Here is an 18,143-nt window from a genome sequence, read left to right as displayed (position 1 = left end):
GGCCATCCTGGACTCTCCCTCCTGATTGGCTGAGACACAGCAGCGGCGCCATTGGCAGTCAGCCAATGAGGAGAGAGAGGGGGCAGGGCCTAACTGCGTCTCCGTGTCTAAATAGATACACGGAGCTGCGACTCAGCTCGGGTGCCCCCATAATAAGCTGCTAGCTGTGGGGGCACTTAACAGGAGGGAGGAGCCCGGAGCAAAAGCGGGGGGGACCCGAGAAGAGGAGGATCCGGGCTGCTCTGTGCAAAACTAATACACAGAGCTGGTAAGTATAACGTTTGTTACTTTTATAGAAAAAAAAAGACTTTAAAATCACTTTAAATTTGTGTGCGGCCGTGAAATGGCAACAAACTTCAGCACCCTATATTTTCCATAGGTGATGCTTTAAAAGCCCCCTCAGTTTAGCGTTAGAGGATGCCTGAATTATTGCTCACTCCGACATGTGCGGCGTTATGTAATGTGTATGGCAATCAACGTTTTCATGCATAGGCGCCCCAGACATGTTTACATCCGTTCGTACGTGTGTGTATGTATGTAGAGGTAGGGGGGCTTCAAATTTTGTTGGGAAAGATTTTATGTTCTTGGGGGTGACTAAACACGGTTTTTTAAATTGTAAAATACTACTTCTTTTTTTTTTTTTTTTTTTTTTAACATCACAAAGTGATGAATGTGGTGATTTTTGGGTCACAGGCGCTCTTTGAGACATCCGGGGTCTTTGAGACCAGGGGGGTGTGGAAACAATCCGAGAGGCAGTGCAGCCACCAGACTGCTTCCATCTGACAGGCGAGAGTCTGCTTGTCGTATTTACACACAATCTTGGTGGCTGCAGCTCCTGGGAATAGTAAACCCCCCTCCACTGTCAGGTCCATATAACCGACCAGCGAAAGGGTTAAAGGACAACTCCACCATTGTAAAAATCAGCGGTAATGATTCCAGTTTGCTTGTTGCCAAGTAAATGCTGTCCAAGAACATTCCATGGTCAGCCGTACAGACAGTCTTCAGCAGTGCTAAGAAGATTTTGTTTTGTTTTGTTTTTTGCTTTTGTTTTTTGTTTTTTATTAGCATTGTACTGTGGTTATTTTTAATGCTTCCACAGGCTTGGGGTCTGTATAGTTGGTTAGGTTGAATAACTACACCAGTCCCTCCATTTCAAGATAGACCAGCATTGGGTTTGTATTGATGGCATCAATTGGTCGTTATTTTGAGACTCTTCTGAGATTTAGGTGGGTTTGTTTTTTTTCGGGTACGTTTGACCTGTTTGAGAAGATTTTGTACTTCCATAGACTTGTATAGGAACATCAAACAAGTCCTCACATCTCAACTGCCATGTGTACTGTTCCTTTAAAGCAGGGATCCTCAAACTACGGCCCTCCAGCTGTTGCGAAACTATACATCCCATGAGGCATTGTAAAACTGACATTCACAGACATGACTAGGCATGATGGGAATTGTTATTCCTGAACAACTGGAGGGCCGTAGTTTGAAGACCCCTGCTTTAAAGTTAATGGGACTTTGTTGATCTGCCTTCTAAAAAATACAGGAAGTTGCCCGTCTGCATCGGCCCATAGAAGAGGTTTGCTCCTAATTGCGTACTTTCTTCTACTTCTTCTCTTACCTCCCGGCTCCCCCTTCTCTCTCCCTCATGTTTTCTCCTCTCCCACTTGTCTTGGCCCCTTTTGTATGTTTTTAATGTTTAAATCATCCCATTTCATAGAGGTCTTTCATCAAAGTTTCAGAAGTTGAACGGTTGCCATCCAAGTAACTGGGAAAAGGCTTCTCCAATGTGTGGTCTCATAGCTGTGTCTACATTCCAGGTTGTAAAGCTACTGTTGCGGTATGGAGGGAATCCTCATCAAAGTAATCGGAAGGGCGAAACCCCTTTAAAAGTTGCAAATTCTCCAACTATGGTCAATCTTCTCCTGGGCAAGGGTACCTACACCTCTAGTGAAGAAAGCTCAACTGGTAAGTGGAACAGAGTTTGAACATTTTGCTCTCTAAAGTGCAAGTATATCTTTTAGAGCTAACATTGCTAAGCTTCCAAAGTTTAATGAAATCCCCAGGATTCGGAAGGGTTTAGAATAACTGGATTTGGGCTCTTATCCCTTCGTGGCACAACATGCCCATCCTTTCCTTGTGCCAAGTAGTGATTTTAAGCAGGCCGCCCCGTGTTCTCCATGTAGCTAGATTAAAGTAGTTCTAAACGCAAGGCTTTTTTTTTTTTTTACCTTTTTAAAGAAGAACTCCAGGTTTTCACACAATTTACTTAGTTTGGATAAGCTTGACCTAAACAAACGATGTCCCTCGCTGACCTGGTGGGGCCGCTGGCTGTGCAGTGTATATACTGTATGTAGATGCGGCTCTGTATACAGCATACCGCACTGTGTTCTGGATTTGAGCCGAGACTTCCTGGCTGAGTTGGCAGAGGAGGGCTGATGTCACAACCTCTGACTCAGCCAATCAGAGGAAGCTTTGTATTCATTAAGGCTACTTTCACACTGGGGCGAGGGTCTAGTTATAGTGGCGCTTCACTGACGTTTTAGCGGCGCTTTTTGGCTGCTAGCAGGGCACTTTTAACCCCCGCTAGCGGCCGAAGAAAGGTTAAAAAGCGCCCGTGTTGCAGCGCTGTCGATGTGCTTTGCAGGCGCTGCCAATTCATTTCAATGGGCAGGGCGTTTTGGGAGTGGTGTATACACCGCTCCCAAACCACCCCAAAGATCCTGCTTGCAGGACTTTTCAGAACATCCAGCAAGCGCACCACCTCAGTGTGAAAGCACTCAGTTTTTCACACTGGGGAGACATGAGAGGCGCTTTACAGGAGCGGTTTTTAGCGCTAAAGCACCTCGGTGTGAAAGGGGTCTAATAGAATACATGGCTCCCTCTGGTTGAGCGCTGCTGCAGACTATGTTTCAAGTTTGAAGCAGGAAGTCTCAGCTCGGTCCCGGAATACATGGCGGTATGTAGCCGCAGTTACATACACTTTATACCACACGTCAGCTGCCTCACAGGTTAGTGAGAGACGTTCTTTTGGGCCAGCTTGACCCACACAAACTATGTAAATTGTGAGAGAACCTGGAGTGGCTTAATGCATTAAGGTAAAAGGCCTTCCGCTTGCCATTTCCCCAACCCCCATCCCTAAAAACATACCTGAGCCCTCTATTGATCCAGCCCTGAGCCTGACTGCAGGTCTTCTCCCCTCTCTTCCTGTATTTACAGACTTCTCTGAGGGCAGTTTTGCTCTTGATTCAGAGCTGTCCTGTCCACTCTTCTCCCCTATTCCTGTTTTCACAGAACAGAGGCAGCAATAGAAGCCATTGGCTCCTGCTGCTGTCCATCAAATCCTCTAAGGAGAGAGTTGGGGGTGGAGCCGAGCCACACTGTGTGTGTATGGATGCATCAGCCTGGCTTGGGAGTGAGCCCGTATGGGGGCCCCTATAGCAAGCGGATTGCTATGGGGGCACACACAAGAGGTGTCAGCACTGAAGGGGGACCCCAGAAGAGGAGGCAAGGGACTGCTCTGTGCAATACTATTGCACAGAACAGGTAAATATAGCATGTTTGTTTTAATTAAAGAATAAAATTGATACTTTAATATCCTTTTAATCAAGGAAGGAATTGGAAAAAAAACAGATATGAAGGGTTTGCATTTTGGACAGTCTGTACTGTGATGTACATACCTGTACTAGTTGGAAAGATCGGTTTGCTTCTGGTTTCACTACTGCCAGAAATTAAAGGGCACCACCTGGCTGTGCAATGTTTAATTGATTGGCTGAATTTAATTAAAAAGGATGGATACATTAGTAAATGGATGTATTTCAACTTCGTAATTTAGCAATATGTTAACAGATTTATTCTAAGCTCTCAAGCTTGACTTGTTTGTGGGCAGATTTTCAATTTGATATTTTAAAACCTCCTTTTTCTTAAGAGCTGCCCTAGTACTGCCAGGCATGTGTGCGGGCAAGCTCACCAGTTTTGTTAGTTTTTTTTTTTAATTAACTGTGTTCCTGAGGTTTTTGTTTTTTTGTTTTTGCTTTGCAGAAACTTCAGAAGAGGAAGATGCACCTTCATTTGCACCTTCCAGCTCGGTGGACGGCAATAACACAGACTCTGAGTTTGAGAAGGGCCCGAAACACAAAGGCAAACATCATCATAATCCGTCAAAAAGTACGCCGGTGAAAGACGAGTACGAGTTTGATGAAGACGACGAAGAAGATCGTGTGCCTCCAGTTGATGACAAACATTTGCTGAAAAAAGAGTTTCGGAAAGAGGCTAAAGCGAACAGTCTTATTGCGAACAGTCTTATTGCTATTCCTAAAATGGAAGTAAAAACGTTTGTTAAAAATACAACTGCGCCAAAGAAAGCTGCTCGCCGTATCCTGTCTGACACTTCAGACGAGGAGGACAGTTCCATCACCATAGGGGCCCCTGAAAAGCTCTGCCTGTCGGCTCCTACCGTTCTACCGAGCAATAAAACCAGGGAGCAGCCTGTAGCAAAGCATAAAGAGAAAGGCAAAGTCAAAAAGAAGCGGAAGAAAGATGCAAAAACAAAGGAAGTAAAGTTTGAGAAGAAAAACTTGTTTTGTTCCTCTGAAACTGAAAGTGAAAATTTAGAGAGTGACGTAGAAAATGATATACTTTCCTTAGAAAATTCAAACTGTATAAAAGACTCTGCCTTAGCATTGAAGGAGACTTCTTTGTTTAGCTCTCTTTCAGCATCTTCAGCATCGTCTCAAGGGAGTTTAGCATCACAGAAGCACAATGCTAATATCCCTGACCAGCACTCCAAGCACTGGAGAACGGACAATTGGAAAACTGTATCTTCCCCTCACTGGTCAGATGTTAGCTCATTATCAGACTCCACAAGGACACGGTTGACTAGTGACTATGATTACTCCTCGGAGGATTCCAGTGTGGAGTCTGTGAAACAAGTTAAAAAGAAACATGAGCACAAAAAGAAAAGCAATATGCATAACAGCATATACGAAAAGAACTCTTTTCATCTTCACGTTGACGGGGCAATTCCAAAACTAGATAAAGAAGGCAAAGTAGTGAAAAAACACAAAACTAAACACAAAAATAAAGAAAAAGGACAGGTGCAGGCTGCTGGACAAGACGTTAAAATCCTTAAAACCTTTTCTATCGACTATGACGACTCTAAACAAAAATCGGACAAGCCATTAAGTTTGGATGTTGACGTTCCAGAAAAATTAAAAGTATTAAAACATGAAAACGATCACCTCAGGAAGGAGGACAAGCTTTCAAAAGTAAAATCTGAGAAAGAAGACTGGGGCTACCGGGATGAAAGTAGTAAGGTTACCAAAGAAGAGAAGTCATCAAAAAAGAATAAAGATGGCAAGGACAGTAGTAAACTTTTTAAAGAGGACAGAGACCGCTCTGGAAAAACTGAAAAAACTATCAAAGAAAAATCCCCCAAAGAAGAAAAGAAAGTCCACAAAGAAGAAAAAAAGAAGAAAACGAAAGATAAGTCCTCAAAATCTGAAAAGAAAAATGAGCTAAAAGAGGAGAAAATTTCCAAACCCGAAAAAGACAAAGGTTTCAAAGAAGAGAAGGTCAAGAAGGAAAAGTCTCACAAAGATGAAGCACCATTTGAAGAATTAAACAGCAAAACCAAATTTTTAGAAGAAGAAACAAAGTACAACACATCAGATGATCAGGGTTTATGGATTTCTGAGATGTCCTCAGACTCTTCTTTTGACTTCAAAGCTGAAGATAGCTGGGACTCCTCCTTTGCAGACTTTAGAGAAAGCAAAAATGATGCCATCCCCAAGCTGATTGTAGAATCTATCAAGGAGGAAGTCAAGGAAAAAGACTCCAAAAACAAAGACCGGAGAGAATATGGAGACACACAACCAGAGAAAGAGACTGTTGTAAAAAGAAAAGATCGAGACTCTACTGACAAAACTTCTGACAAAAAGAGAGATCAGGCAGATGCACACAAAGGTGCCACCTTGTACACAGGTGAGCGTGAGAAGAAGAGGAAGGACTCTCTTGACACCACTAAAACACGAAAAGAAAAAGATGTGGACTCCACAAGGAGGGATTCTTTGGGAAGCAAAGAACGGAGGGATTCTAAAACTAAACCAGAAGAACAGTATAAAGAAGACCTGAATGACCATGGATCAAAGACCTCCTTTAAAGACGAGTCAGAACAAGAGCCAATTACTAAGAATTCTGAAACACGGGAGAGGCATCACTCTGGCAAGGAAAGGAGGGATGTGGAGAAAAAGGAAAAATCTAAATCTGAAAAACATCGTGAGAAATCAAGAGATTCAGAAAAGCCTGAAAAACCTGACCGAAGTCAAAAAGAGAAAGAAACGGAGAAAGGGTCTCAAAAGAAGAAAGATGAAAAGTACAAAGATAAGAAAGTTTCTTCTGAGCAGAAAACTGAGAAAAAAGAAAAGGATTTTGGGGACAAGAGAGATGACAAGAAGGCCAGAGGTAAAAACTGGTATAACATTGCCGACATCTTTACAGATGAAAGTGAAGAGGAGGATAATCTATTTATGCCAGGGTTTAAAATCTCTGAGGCTTATGTCAATGATCTGCACAGAATGGATAGTTATCACGAGCGAGAGAATCCTTTACAAGACAAAGAGCCTTCCCAGTCTGATAAACACAGAAGAAATTCCAATGAAAAACATTTGGGTGAAAAACAAAAAGATCGGGAACTAAAAGAGAAGAAGAAAGATAAAGGTCAGTCAGAATCGGGTAAGGAGAAGAAAGAAAAGAACACTGAAAAACACAAAGAGAAAAAGGATAAGGAGTCCCTTGACAAATACCGCAAAGACAGAGTGTCAGTAGATTCCAACCAAGACAAGAAGTCTAAACAAAAGGTACCAGGTGACAAAAGTGAAAAGAAACACCAGACTGAGGAGAAAATCAAAACCAAACACAAGGAGAAATCTGATAAAGATCACTTTAAAGATCGAAAGTCCTCTAAAGGTGATGCTGAGAAGAGTCTTCTGGAGAAATTGGAAGAGGAGGCCCTCAATGACTACAAGGATGATTCCAATGACAAAATCAGTGAAATATCTTCTGACAGTTTTACTGATCGGGGCCAGGATGCTGGCCTTGGAAACCTGTTGGAAGGTGCTGTGGTGACCACTATAGATTCAGTAGAGGAAAAATGTAAAGATTCCATACCTGGTTTAGCAGAAAAGTTAAAGGAAAGAAATAGGCATTCTAGCTCCTCTTCAAAGAAAAGCCATGACAAGGATAAAGCACGGAAAGACAAGTCTGATAAGAAGGCTGAAAAACTGGATGATATGAGGGACACCTATAGTAGGAGAGAGTCCATACAGTATGATAAGGAGACTCCAACAGCAGATGGAGACACTTTCTCTTCTTTTTCTGTTAAGACTGAAACTGAAGAGGAATTGGATAGAAGCATGGACTTTGTTTTTGGTTCTGAAAAAGAGAAGCCTGATTCTGAAAGAGACTCCCTAAAAAAATCTGAAAAGGACAAAGCATACTCTTCTTCTGTTGTGAAAGAAAAGAAAAAGAAAGATAAACATCGTGAAAAAAGCAAAGATGACAAACACCGGGACAAACATTTGGAAGCTTTCTTTAAGCATCACAGGGAGGAGCAGAAACCTATGGGTAGAGATAAGGAATCTCCATTAACTGCAAAAGAAAAATCTAAAGACGAGGTAGTAAGATTTGGTGATATAAAAATCAAAGAGAGAACAAAGGATAACTATGAGAAAGAGACTGTTAAGATCCTGAATGGTACTGAGAAAGTCACCCTTAATAAGGATGCCAACAAGAGAGACAATCGGCCACGAGAAAAACTTCTTGGTGATGGAGATCTAATGATGACCAGTTTTGAAAGGATGCTGAGCCAAAAAGATCTTGAAATTGAAGAAAAGCATAAAAAGCACAAAGAAAGAATGAAGCAAATGGAAAAGATGAGGCACCGCTCTGGGGATCCGAAGCTAAAAGAAAAATTAAAATCAGAAGAACAGCGTAAGAAAAGTCTGGACTTGACTGCCAAAAAACCTTTGGTAACGGATCCACTCCAAAAAGATAAGAAGTCTAAAGAGTTATCATCCAATGCAGCACCACCTGAAAGTAAAGTCCCAGCTATTACTGGGAATGATTCAAAAGATTGGCTCAATGGTCCACAAATTAAAGAAGTGCTCACAGCTTCTCCAAGACCTGATCAAAATAGGCCAACAGGTGTCCCCACTCCTACATCTGTCATCTCTTGTCCAAGTTATGAAGAAGTCATGCAGACACCAAGGACCCCGTCTTGCAGTACCGAAGACTATCCAGATTTGATGTTTGACTGTTCAGATACGCAGCACTCTTTGCCTGTGTCTGCGATGTCTATGAATGCCTGCTCACCTACGTTTTTTGACCGGTATTCAGCAACATCTAGTGGAATGCCCGAAAACCCAAGTCAGACACCCACTAGGGTACCTTGTTCTGTAAATCGTAGCCGCTCTGTCTCTGTTGATGTCAGAAGAGTTCCCGAAGAAGAGTTTCCTCCTTCAGAAATGAAATTTTATAGACAGCAGAGCGTTCCAGCAGCTTCTAGTTTCAGTTCGCCAATGCATATAATGATGGATGATAAGATCCAACCACTTGTTCCTGAAGAAAAATTCACATGCGGGTCTCCAAGTTACTTTTCACCAGACTACAGGGCAGCATCTCCAAGAGTTGACGATACTTCCTGTACACCCGCAGCTGTTGCCAGTATTGCTCCATCACCTGATCGTGGCTATTCAGCTGTTCAGGCAAAGTCCCCACCATTAGAAAGAGATGACTTGCTTGAGCCTTCTACAGAAAGTGCTATTCCTCCTGATCTTGGCCTGCCATGTGACTCTGCTGAAGCACAACAAGCAACAGAATCTATTTTATCCCATGACCCAAGCTATTCACCACCCGAGTCTAATTTTCTGCAACAGGAACCAGCCTATTTACAGACTGATGATAACTTTATACCAAATGAAAATAGCTTTTCAGCAGCACCCGACTTTATGCCGGAGGAGGAGGAACCTTCTTATATGCACCAGGAACCTGCCTACATTCCTCAACAGACAGACTTTCTATCCCAGGAGCCAGAATATTTGCCTTCAGAGCCATCCTTTATGCCACAAGAACAGGGTTATGTTCTTCATCCAGGATCTAGTTTTCCCTCCACAGAGACTGCTTATTTGCCCCCTGAATCTGGATTTCATACCCCACATACAGAAGCTTCTTTTTTACCCCCTGAACCTGCCTTTTTACCACCACCTGCAGAATCTGGTTTCCTTCCACCTGTTGAAGAAAATACATTTAGCTCAACAATTTCTGATCAGAATTTAGAATGGGTCAGTCCACATAATAGAAATACAGACTCTGTTATCCCTCCAAGTTTAATGAGTAACCCCCCTGATCAACCTGGGAACTGGTCAATGGCACCTGAGCTCCTAAAATCTCCTCCGAGATTCACAGAGTCACCTAAGAATTTTTGCTCACCTGAAAAATCTATTACTGCTTCAGTTCCATTTATTTCTTCTGATTCACCTTATCCAGTTTCTCCCATTCCATACCCCTTGTCCGAACCAGCCCCAGATGAACTGAAAGAGGATAGGGAGGATGTGGAAGAGCACCTGCCTCAGCCAGATGATCAAGGTCCATATGAATCTCCAATTCCTCTTACCAACTTTCTAAATAACTGTGATGATCTATCAGATGATCAGCAGGCATTGGCTCCTGAGTCTCAACTAAACACAGAACCTCTAGAAGATACATTGACCTCCGTTAAAGAAAGTTATGTGGAGCCCAGTGATGTTCAACCACCTACTCAAGATCCAGAACCATGGCCTGACCCATTTTCTTCAGCTGTGGAGGATCTGGATCTTGGTCCATTTTCTCTGCCTGACCTTCCACTTCCTGTCAAAGAAGAAAATGATGCTGAGATCTGTGAACAGCCAAACAACATTGCAAGGAGTCCTGATGTTCCTCTTGATGTGTCCAATGAGGATGACAACGTTGAAATGCCTCAGGATGAAACTGATCTCCCAGAGCCAGTGACTCCTAAAGAAACAAATACCGTGGAAATGGAGGAACCAATACCCGACGTTCAGGAGCAGAAAGATGACCATGCTGAAGAACCAACAATAGACACTGAAAAAGTATCCCATAATACAAAGCCAGTGTTTGAACCAACAAACTTTGCAATACCTTATGTACAACTGGAAACTCTTCAAGAAGTAGAGAATAAGGTACAGTCAAGCCTAAGTTCTTCTGCAGACACCTGCACTCCGGTGTTGCCAAAGCACATTGAGGCTGATGTGAAAGAAACTGAAAGTCAACCGGTGGAAAACGTTGCTAGTGAACCTGTCGTACAAGTCGAGGCCCCTCCAGTTAACCCTCCAGTAGAAGTTCAAGAGCAAATGCCAAAAATAACAGTTGATACTCCAAAACCTCCCAAAGTAGAAGAGATACCGCTACGGATGACTCGAAACAGGGCTCAAATGCTGGCCAACCAGAATAAGCAAAACACTTCCACACCAGAGAAGGAACAACCTGTAACAAACACGCCATCGACCCGTGGAAAAAGTAAAGTCACAGAGGAGGAAGATTCCCAAACGCACCCCCGCAAGAGGAAGTTGCAAAAGCCCAATCAACTTCAGCAGCAGATAATCAGCACCACCAGTCAGCAGACACGTGAGATGATCCAGCAGACCTTGGCAGCCATCGTTGATGCCATCAAGTTGGACGACATTGAGCCATATCACAGCGACAGGTCGAATCCGTACTTTGAATATTTGCAGATTAGGAAAAAAATTGAAGAGAAGAGGAAAATATTGTGTTACATCACTCCTCAAGCCCCTCAATGTTATGCTGAATATGTGACTTACACTGGCTCTTATTTATTGGATGGCAAACCTCTGAGCAAGCTTCACATTCCAGTGGTGAGTTCACCATCCTGCTCCTTCCTCGGGATGCTGGGGTTTAGGTGTGGAGGCTTTTATTTTTTTGTTGTGAATTTTAAAGACTCGTCCATTTTATTCTAATGCTTTCATGTCTGCTTTAAATGTTGGTGTCCTTAAAGGGATAGTGCGTTGTAGATGAGACGCCGCTCAGTCTAACCCAGCGCTTTGTGTATGGCTGCTCTGAAGAGGCCACTGATGCGTTCCACCACACCCATGGGACCCTGTCACCAGGCTCCCGGTGGACAGGGCAGAAAGTGTCAGAGGGTGTGTCCAAAGCAGCGCTGGCTGAGGCCAGTACACCGTGTAAGCACGCGGTTGGTCTGAGCGGCGTCTCATCTACGGTACACGGACATATCTGGATCAGTGAACTCAGACGCCCCCTCCCCCATTCTGAGCACCGACGAGGAAACATTCAAGCCTTCAGCTTTGTGGGGGGCTACAATCCTTTTCTTTCTCAAAGGGTTGCTAGAAAACTGAATATGCAGGTAAAAGATGAAAGCAAGCTGTGACTAAAGTTGAGTAATGTTTTTTTTTCTATAGGTATTGGCCATTTATGTACTTCATGAAGCCCGACTGGAAAACTCCCAGCACGTTGCTAAGAAAGGCCAAGTGTTACTATTCTGCCTTCACCATCCCAGGAATGAGCTCTCTGATGCTGAGGTCACAGCCACTGTGTCAGGGGAGGGGAGTGCATGTGAAGGAGTTGGAATCGGAGAAGGTGATCAGTAAGAGCTGGGCCCCTCTCGGCGGCGTCCTGGGTGTTTTCCAGTCAGGCTTCATAAGGTATGTCAATGGCCTACACCTATAGCAAGGGCAGCATTCAATTTGGTCAAACCTGTGCAGCTTGTTTTTATCTACAAATCTCCTTCATCTTCATAGGCAGTTTTTTGGTAAAGGTGAAACCCTTTAAAGTGGTAGTAAACCAGAAATGTCATGTATTGCAGCTTACCAATCATTAGATGTGCTGCATTTGTTTTATTTCATTTTTTTAGGCTTTTTTCTTTCACCTGGTGATCTGACTAGTAACACCCCCCCCCCCCTGTAGGAAGGAGCACAGGTGGCACAGCAGGCGATGGACTAGAAGATTTTGATAAACTAACACATTGAAGCTAAACTCCAACTCACATCAGTTACAGTAACATTTTTTGCCTTTTTGGATAAAGGTTTTACATATAAAACTGACCCCTGTAAGCACCCCTGGGAGTGGTATTTTGTTTGTCCCAACCCTAACTGCTACATCTGTGGCTTGTTTTATTGAAGAACAGACTTACTAGCTGGATCACCAGGTGAAAATAAAGGAGCCAAAAATAAAATGCAGCCATCACATCTAAGAATTGGTAATCTGCAATATAACATTTGTTTCTGGGTTTAATAGTTGTGCGTCCTGATGAGCAGATCCTGCAAAGGGGGATTCCTGTGAGGGTCTCCTCATCTGGCTTCTTAAAGCTAAACTTTATAGGTGATTTTTTTTTTTTTTTGTGTTAGGATTTTACCCCTTGATGGAGTGGTCTGCATGTGCTTGAGCTGCACACTGCTAAAGGCAGAAGGTGCATTAAGATAAAAAGCCGCCTGTGTGAAGCAGCCCCCCTCATACTTACCTGAGCCCCCCCCTCTATCCAGCGATGTTGCACGAGAGACTCTGCTGCCCTGGGACTCTCCCTCCTCGGCTGAGACAGCAGCGGAGTGCCAATTAAAGTCAGTGAGCCCATGAGGATAGAGGGGGCTCCGTGTCTGAATGGATATACAGAGCTGTGGCTTGGCTTGGGTGCCCCTGTAGCAAGCTGCTTGCTGTGGGGGCGGGAGGGAGGAGCCAGGAGCGGCGGCGTGGGACCTGCTCTGGGGCTGCTCTGTGCAAAACCATTGCAGAGCCGGTAAGTAGAACATTTGTTATTTTTAAACAAAAACAAGAGACTTTAGTATCACTTTAAAGCTGAACACAGGAATTTGGCTACTTTGTAAAAACTGCAGGCATATCACTAGTTGAGTCCAACAAGGTGCCTGCCAGCCTCGCCTTGTAGACTTTAATTTTATTCACATCCAACAAGTTTATTGTGTTCCAGGAAGATGACGTCTAGAGCTTAGATGCTGGTTGCTGTCGTCTGCTCTGCCTGCCCCTCCCCTCTTTTTGCCCATTCACAGAAGCCTTTGTATTTTGTGACATCGTTCCCAAAATACAAAGGCTTCTGTGAATGGGCAGCAGAGGTGAGGGCCAGGCATAGCTGCGGTAGTGTAGTAAACCTATCGCATATAAGTAGTGCAGAGAAGTCCAATTAGGTGCATGTCCCCTCCAAGACTTGGGGGTTGATTTACTAAAGGCCAATAGACTGTGCACCTTGGAAAGTGCAATTGCACTCTGCAAGTGCAGCTGCTCCAGAGCTTAGTAAATAAGGCAAAGCTTCACTTTGCAAAGAATACCCAATCACATGCAAGGAAAATAAAAAAAAAAAAAACAGCATTTTTGCTTGCACATGATTGGTTGATGAAAGTCATCAGAGCTTCTGCTCATTTACTAAGCTCTGGAGCAACTGCTCCTGCCGTGTGCAATTGCACTTTCCAAAGTGCAGTCTTTTTGCCTTTAGTAAATCAACCCCTTAGTGTGCTTGTGTACTATTTGCAAAGTTGCTGAATTCCTGGTAATCCGCTTTAAAGTGAACCCCATCCCCCCCCCCCCCCCCCATTTACTAAATTTCACCTATTTAAAATCAGCTGGTGTGGGTTGTGGTCACTGAACACGTGGCTCCCTATGGAGAAAGCTACACAAGGCATGTGGTAGTAATTATTCCTGCATGATAGCAGAATGCTCCGATAATGTGAAATTTATTACAGAATTCTGCTACAAACTGCAGAGCTTCCCTCATAGGGGGGCCGTTTGTTTAGAGATCATTTGCTGCTCCTGAGGATTCATCTCTAGTGATTTTAACCCCTTGCTTACTGGGCACTATCACCCCCTTCCTGCCCAGACCAATGTTCAGCACTGCCGCACTTTAAATGACAATTGCGCGGTCATTCAACACTACCCATGTGATATTTTTATCATTTTTTTTACACAAATGGCACTTTCTATTGTCCCAAATGGACATTCTCATTATTATGCTTGTCTGTTCATCCTGACACATAAAATGGTTGTAAACCTCAGACATGAAATCTGAACAAAGCACATCCCTCTATAGTGTGTACTTGTCGCAGTCCAGAGCACTAAGTGTGATTTTTGTCTGCTGCCTCCTTCCTCCGCTATCAGCATGAGTCAGTTCTGACAAGTTTTCCTGACACCAATAGATAAAAGGTGACAGGGAAGGGAGCTCCAGCAAACACAGCCTGTGATTGACGTCAGCTGTTCCTGTGTGCTGTGCGAATCGGGTGAGTCCCTTCCCTCCAATTGGCTCGCAGAGTGTAACTTCAGCTTTTCCCCCACCCCTTTTTTTTTTTTTTTTTTAACTTTTGGACCAGCTTTAAAATGCTGCACATTGGTTGTAGGGGAGAGATGGCTGCAGATAAACAAATACAACTTTATAAGAGGATTTTTCTTATCTTTGTATCACCTGAGGCCGGTCACTTCACTGTGTATATGGAGGATTTAAAACCACTTTAACACACCGTATATCGGGTATATTGGGTATCAAATGTATTAAGTTTGGGAAAACAAGAGAGTGTGGGCAGACACCAAGACTTTATAGGCACAATAAGGATAATAGATCATTAAAAATATTATTTTTATTTCAAAAATATTGTGTTAAAAAAGGGGGAGGGAAGACAAGACATAAAAGGTAGGTATAGCATACACAGTTAACAGATTATGCACTCCATACACAATAAGTAGGTTGGTATAAAAAGGACAACGGAACTACAGAACCAACAAGAGAAAGACACAACTTATTGATCTATATAGTTACAATACATATCGTTGAACCAAACGTTATGTGATGGTGGCAATCAGATTCTGTATAAGCTCATAAGCTCGACATGTTACGCGCTTTATGCGCTTCTTCAGGAGCACAGAGTAAGGAAACCTAGTCAATGTAGTGACTGTACTTTAAGGGGGGGAGATAAAAAACAAAACCGCAGCAGTCTCCTTAGTAGATATTGGTAATTCCCAGCATTTTATTGGATAGAGCGGGGGGAGAGAAAAAATGCTGTCGATCAAATAACAGCCTTGTAGATTTCATCAAGGTGTGTAGACGCTATAGTTCCATAAGAGGCTATGCGATACAACCCCCAATTTTGCTGAGTCTAGTCATAGAGCCTGTAAATCCTGAAAAACAGGAGTTGGTGGTGGAGCGTCAGACAACCATCTCGCCACAGGTATTGATTTGTAAAGAGGGCACGTATGACCTACTCCGTATCCGCATGACCACTATGTGATGATACGTTCATAATCTATTTAATCAAATGTATTAACACCGATGGTAATACACCCAGCATTTTAATGGGTCAGACTCAACAACATGGAAAACTGTAGAGAAAACAAGCGCATTCCCAGAGTTCTCTGAAATCTATGTATATATCTCTCTATATACTGATGTGATAACAATCTCTTACCTGTGTGAAGTGGTGGAACCCCCTGACATGTCTCGGGGTCCTCTCTGTCTCATCTCATACTTGGCTGTATTAGAGAGAACTTACGCATTTCACCTCTACGCCGGGCTGTGTTGGATTAAGGAGACAATTTATACTGTTACCTTTTTCTTTTTCACTTTGTCCTAACTTTGGTGTTTATTTTTTTTTACTGTATTTTTTTTTTTTTGTATTTTACCTGAAGGTTTTTTTTAGACTTTTCTGTAAACTTTAAAAGTGAACCCTTTTCAATAAAGAATATCTGATTAAATACAATAAGCCTGTCCGTGCTTAAAGCGTCTTCTTTCTGTAGATTGCACCACCGCCATCGTTATCGGAGCCGCTAAAGGAATTATTCCGGCAGCAGGAAGCGGTGAGGGGGAAACTTCGCCTGCAACACAGCATTGAAAGGGTAAGTACGACATTTTATGTATTCTAGAATATATACGCCTTGTAAACTAACACTAGAAATACACCCACTTTGTTTGACCACACCCCAAAAAAACAATCCTGAATACCGGACCCAATTATCATTTTACAATGACTTGTAAACTACCCAGAGCCCTGCTGTCTGATTTGTTTTCTGCATTGGGTGACCAGCATATCTAGTTAGTGGTACCCCAAAAAAAAAAAATCCTGTTCCTTTCAAAATATACAGCGTAGTGCTTGTGCTGCCATTTGTCCCGTTCTATTCTGTAAAATGCCTGGTTGATCCTGCTTGTTCCTGTGTCTCCCTATGTCACTGATGGGATCTGTTTGTTAGTGTAAAAGGGGCCTTAGAGGTCCCAAACCCAACTGATCAGCTGTTGTTTTTGGGGTTGTCATTCAGGTAAGTTGGAAAACACTCCTAATCACTATTGGCCCCACCCCCCACATGTGTTTATAGGTTGGCAAGGCTGTAGTGGTGTCTATGGACACATCTGGAGAAGTTTGTGGTCTTCTTCACTTGAAGTTGATGTGACTTGTCTGATCTCTCTATAGGAGAAGCTCATCGTGTCTTGTGAACAGGAGAACCTCAGAGTTCATTGCAGAGCGGCCAGGACAATTGCCAACCAGGCTGTGCCTTTTAGTGCCTGCACCATGCTGCTGGACTCGGAGGTGTACAACATGCCTCTGGAAAATCAGGTGAGTTCCGGGTGCGGCTCGTGAAGGTGAATTATTTGGAAAGTAGCTTTGGGATTGAAGCTGTCATGAGATGTACAGAAAACCATTTCCTGGATTTAGTATCTGCACAAGACTTTCTTATTCTTTAGTGTTCTCTTCATTCCCCTCCTCCCTTTTCATGTAGGGAAGTTAGGTTGTAGAGTTTTTAACCAATTTTTTTTCGCAAAATAGTTTTCTTTTGGTGGTATTTGATCACCACTGGGAGATAGATAGAGATAGAGAGATAGATAGATAGATAGATAGATAGATAGATAGATAGATAGATAGAGAGATAGATAGATAGATAGATAGATAGATAGATAGATAGATAGTTAGATAGTTAGATAGTTAGATAGTTAGATAGTTAGATAGTTAGATAGTTAGATAGTTAGATAGATAGATAATAAAATTTTTACTTTCTGCTATAAAACATATCCTATTTCAAAAAAAGAAAAAAAAAAGCAGTGTTTATACCATTGATGCCAAGGGATGTATGGGCACGGGATCTTGTATGTGGAAAATATCCAATGTAGATTCAATATTGTTGAGGTTTCTGTATCGCCGTATCTAAAGAGTTGAAAAAATTGTAAAAAATCTAATTTCTTCATCAATTTAGGCCAAAATGTATTCTGCTACATGTTTCTGGTAAAAAAAAAAATAAAAATCCCAATAAGCGTATATTGATTTGGTTTGCACAAGTTATAGCATCTAGAAACTATGGAATAAATACTGGAATTTTTTTTTTTATACTAGTAATGGTGGCGATTAGCGACTTATGGCAGGATTGCCAAATTGCGGCGGACAATCTGACATTGACGCTTTGTGGGAACCAGTGACACTAATACAGTAATCAGTGCTAAAAATATACACTGTCACTGTACTAATGACACTGGCTGGGAGGGGTTAAACCTCTAGGGCCATCAAAGGGTTAAATGTGTCCCTAACCAGTGTTTGTGTTTTGCTTTTACTAAGGGATGTGCTGGATTTTATCCCTTGCTTTGCACATCCCCGCTAACAAAACAAAGCTCTGTTCTGTCTCCCCTCGATTGTCGGGTGCCAGTGGACATCCATAGGCCGGCACTCACTGATTGGCTTCTGCTGTGACAAACCACAGCACAAGCAGTGCGCCCCCTGCAGGTGGAAGTGCAGAGTTGTATGTATCAGCAGTAAGGAAAGCAGACACAACTCTGGGGTCACCAACATCGTGTATCCAGAATTGAGGAACGATTGTACTTTAGAACCCGGATGTGTAGCAGACGCAACTCTGAATATCTTCAGCCTCTTCTGCTTGTTTTGACGTTTTTTCTTTTTTGCAGGGAGATGAAAATAAATCCGTCAGAGATCGATTCAATGCCCGTCAGTTTCTGTCCTGGCTGCAAGATGTGGATGGACAAATATGACCGGATGAAGGTGAGTGCCGCGTATACCTGCAGCTGCACAGCCATTGGTCCAAATATTCAAATAAAGAATTAAAAGTGGATAATATCCGGGTAATTGGGTTTT

At 42.8% G+C, this 18,143-nt stretch overlaps 1 protein-coding gene across 1 annotated transcript in view; it reads left to right on the top strand.

Moving 5' to 3' along the window:
* ANKRD11 (ankyrin repeat domain containing 11) overlaps window positions 1-18,143 on the top strand; it is a 128,049-nt gene that overhangs the window by 43,846 nt on the left and 66,060 nt on the right. Inside the window, 6 exon segments of the mRNA XM_073603909.1 lie at window positions 1,811-1,965; window positions 4,039-10,925; window positions 15,811-15,909; window positions 16,479-16,622; window positions 17,957-18,028; window positions 18,030-18,050. Coding sequence (XP_073460010.1) covers window positions 1,811-1,965; window positions 4,039-10,925; window positions 15,811-15,909; window positions 16,479-16,622; window positions 17,957-18,028; window positions 18,030-18,050 — 7,378 coding nt within the window.

This window comes from Aquarana catesbeiana, linkage group LG11 (assembly GCF_042186555.1).
Source record: "Aquarana catesbeiana isolate 2022-GZ linkage group LG11, ASM4218655v1, whole genome shotgun sequence".
NCBI lineage: Eukaryota > Metazoa > Chordata > Amphibia > Anura > Ranidae > Aquarana > Aquarana catesbeiana.
The sequence above is the reverse complement of the archived record's forward strand: the minus strand, read 5'-3'. Positions and strand labels throughout refer to the sequence as shown.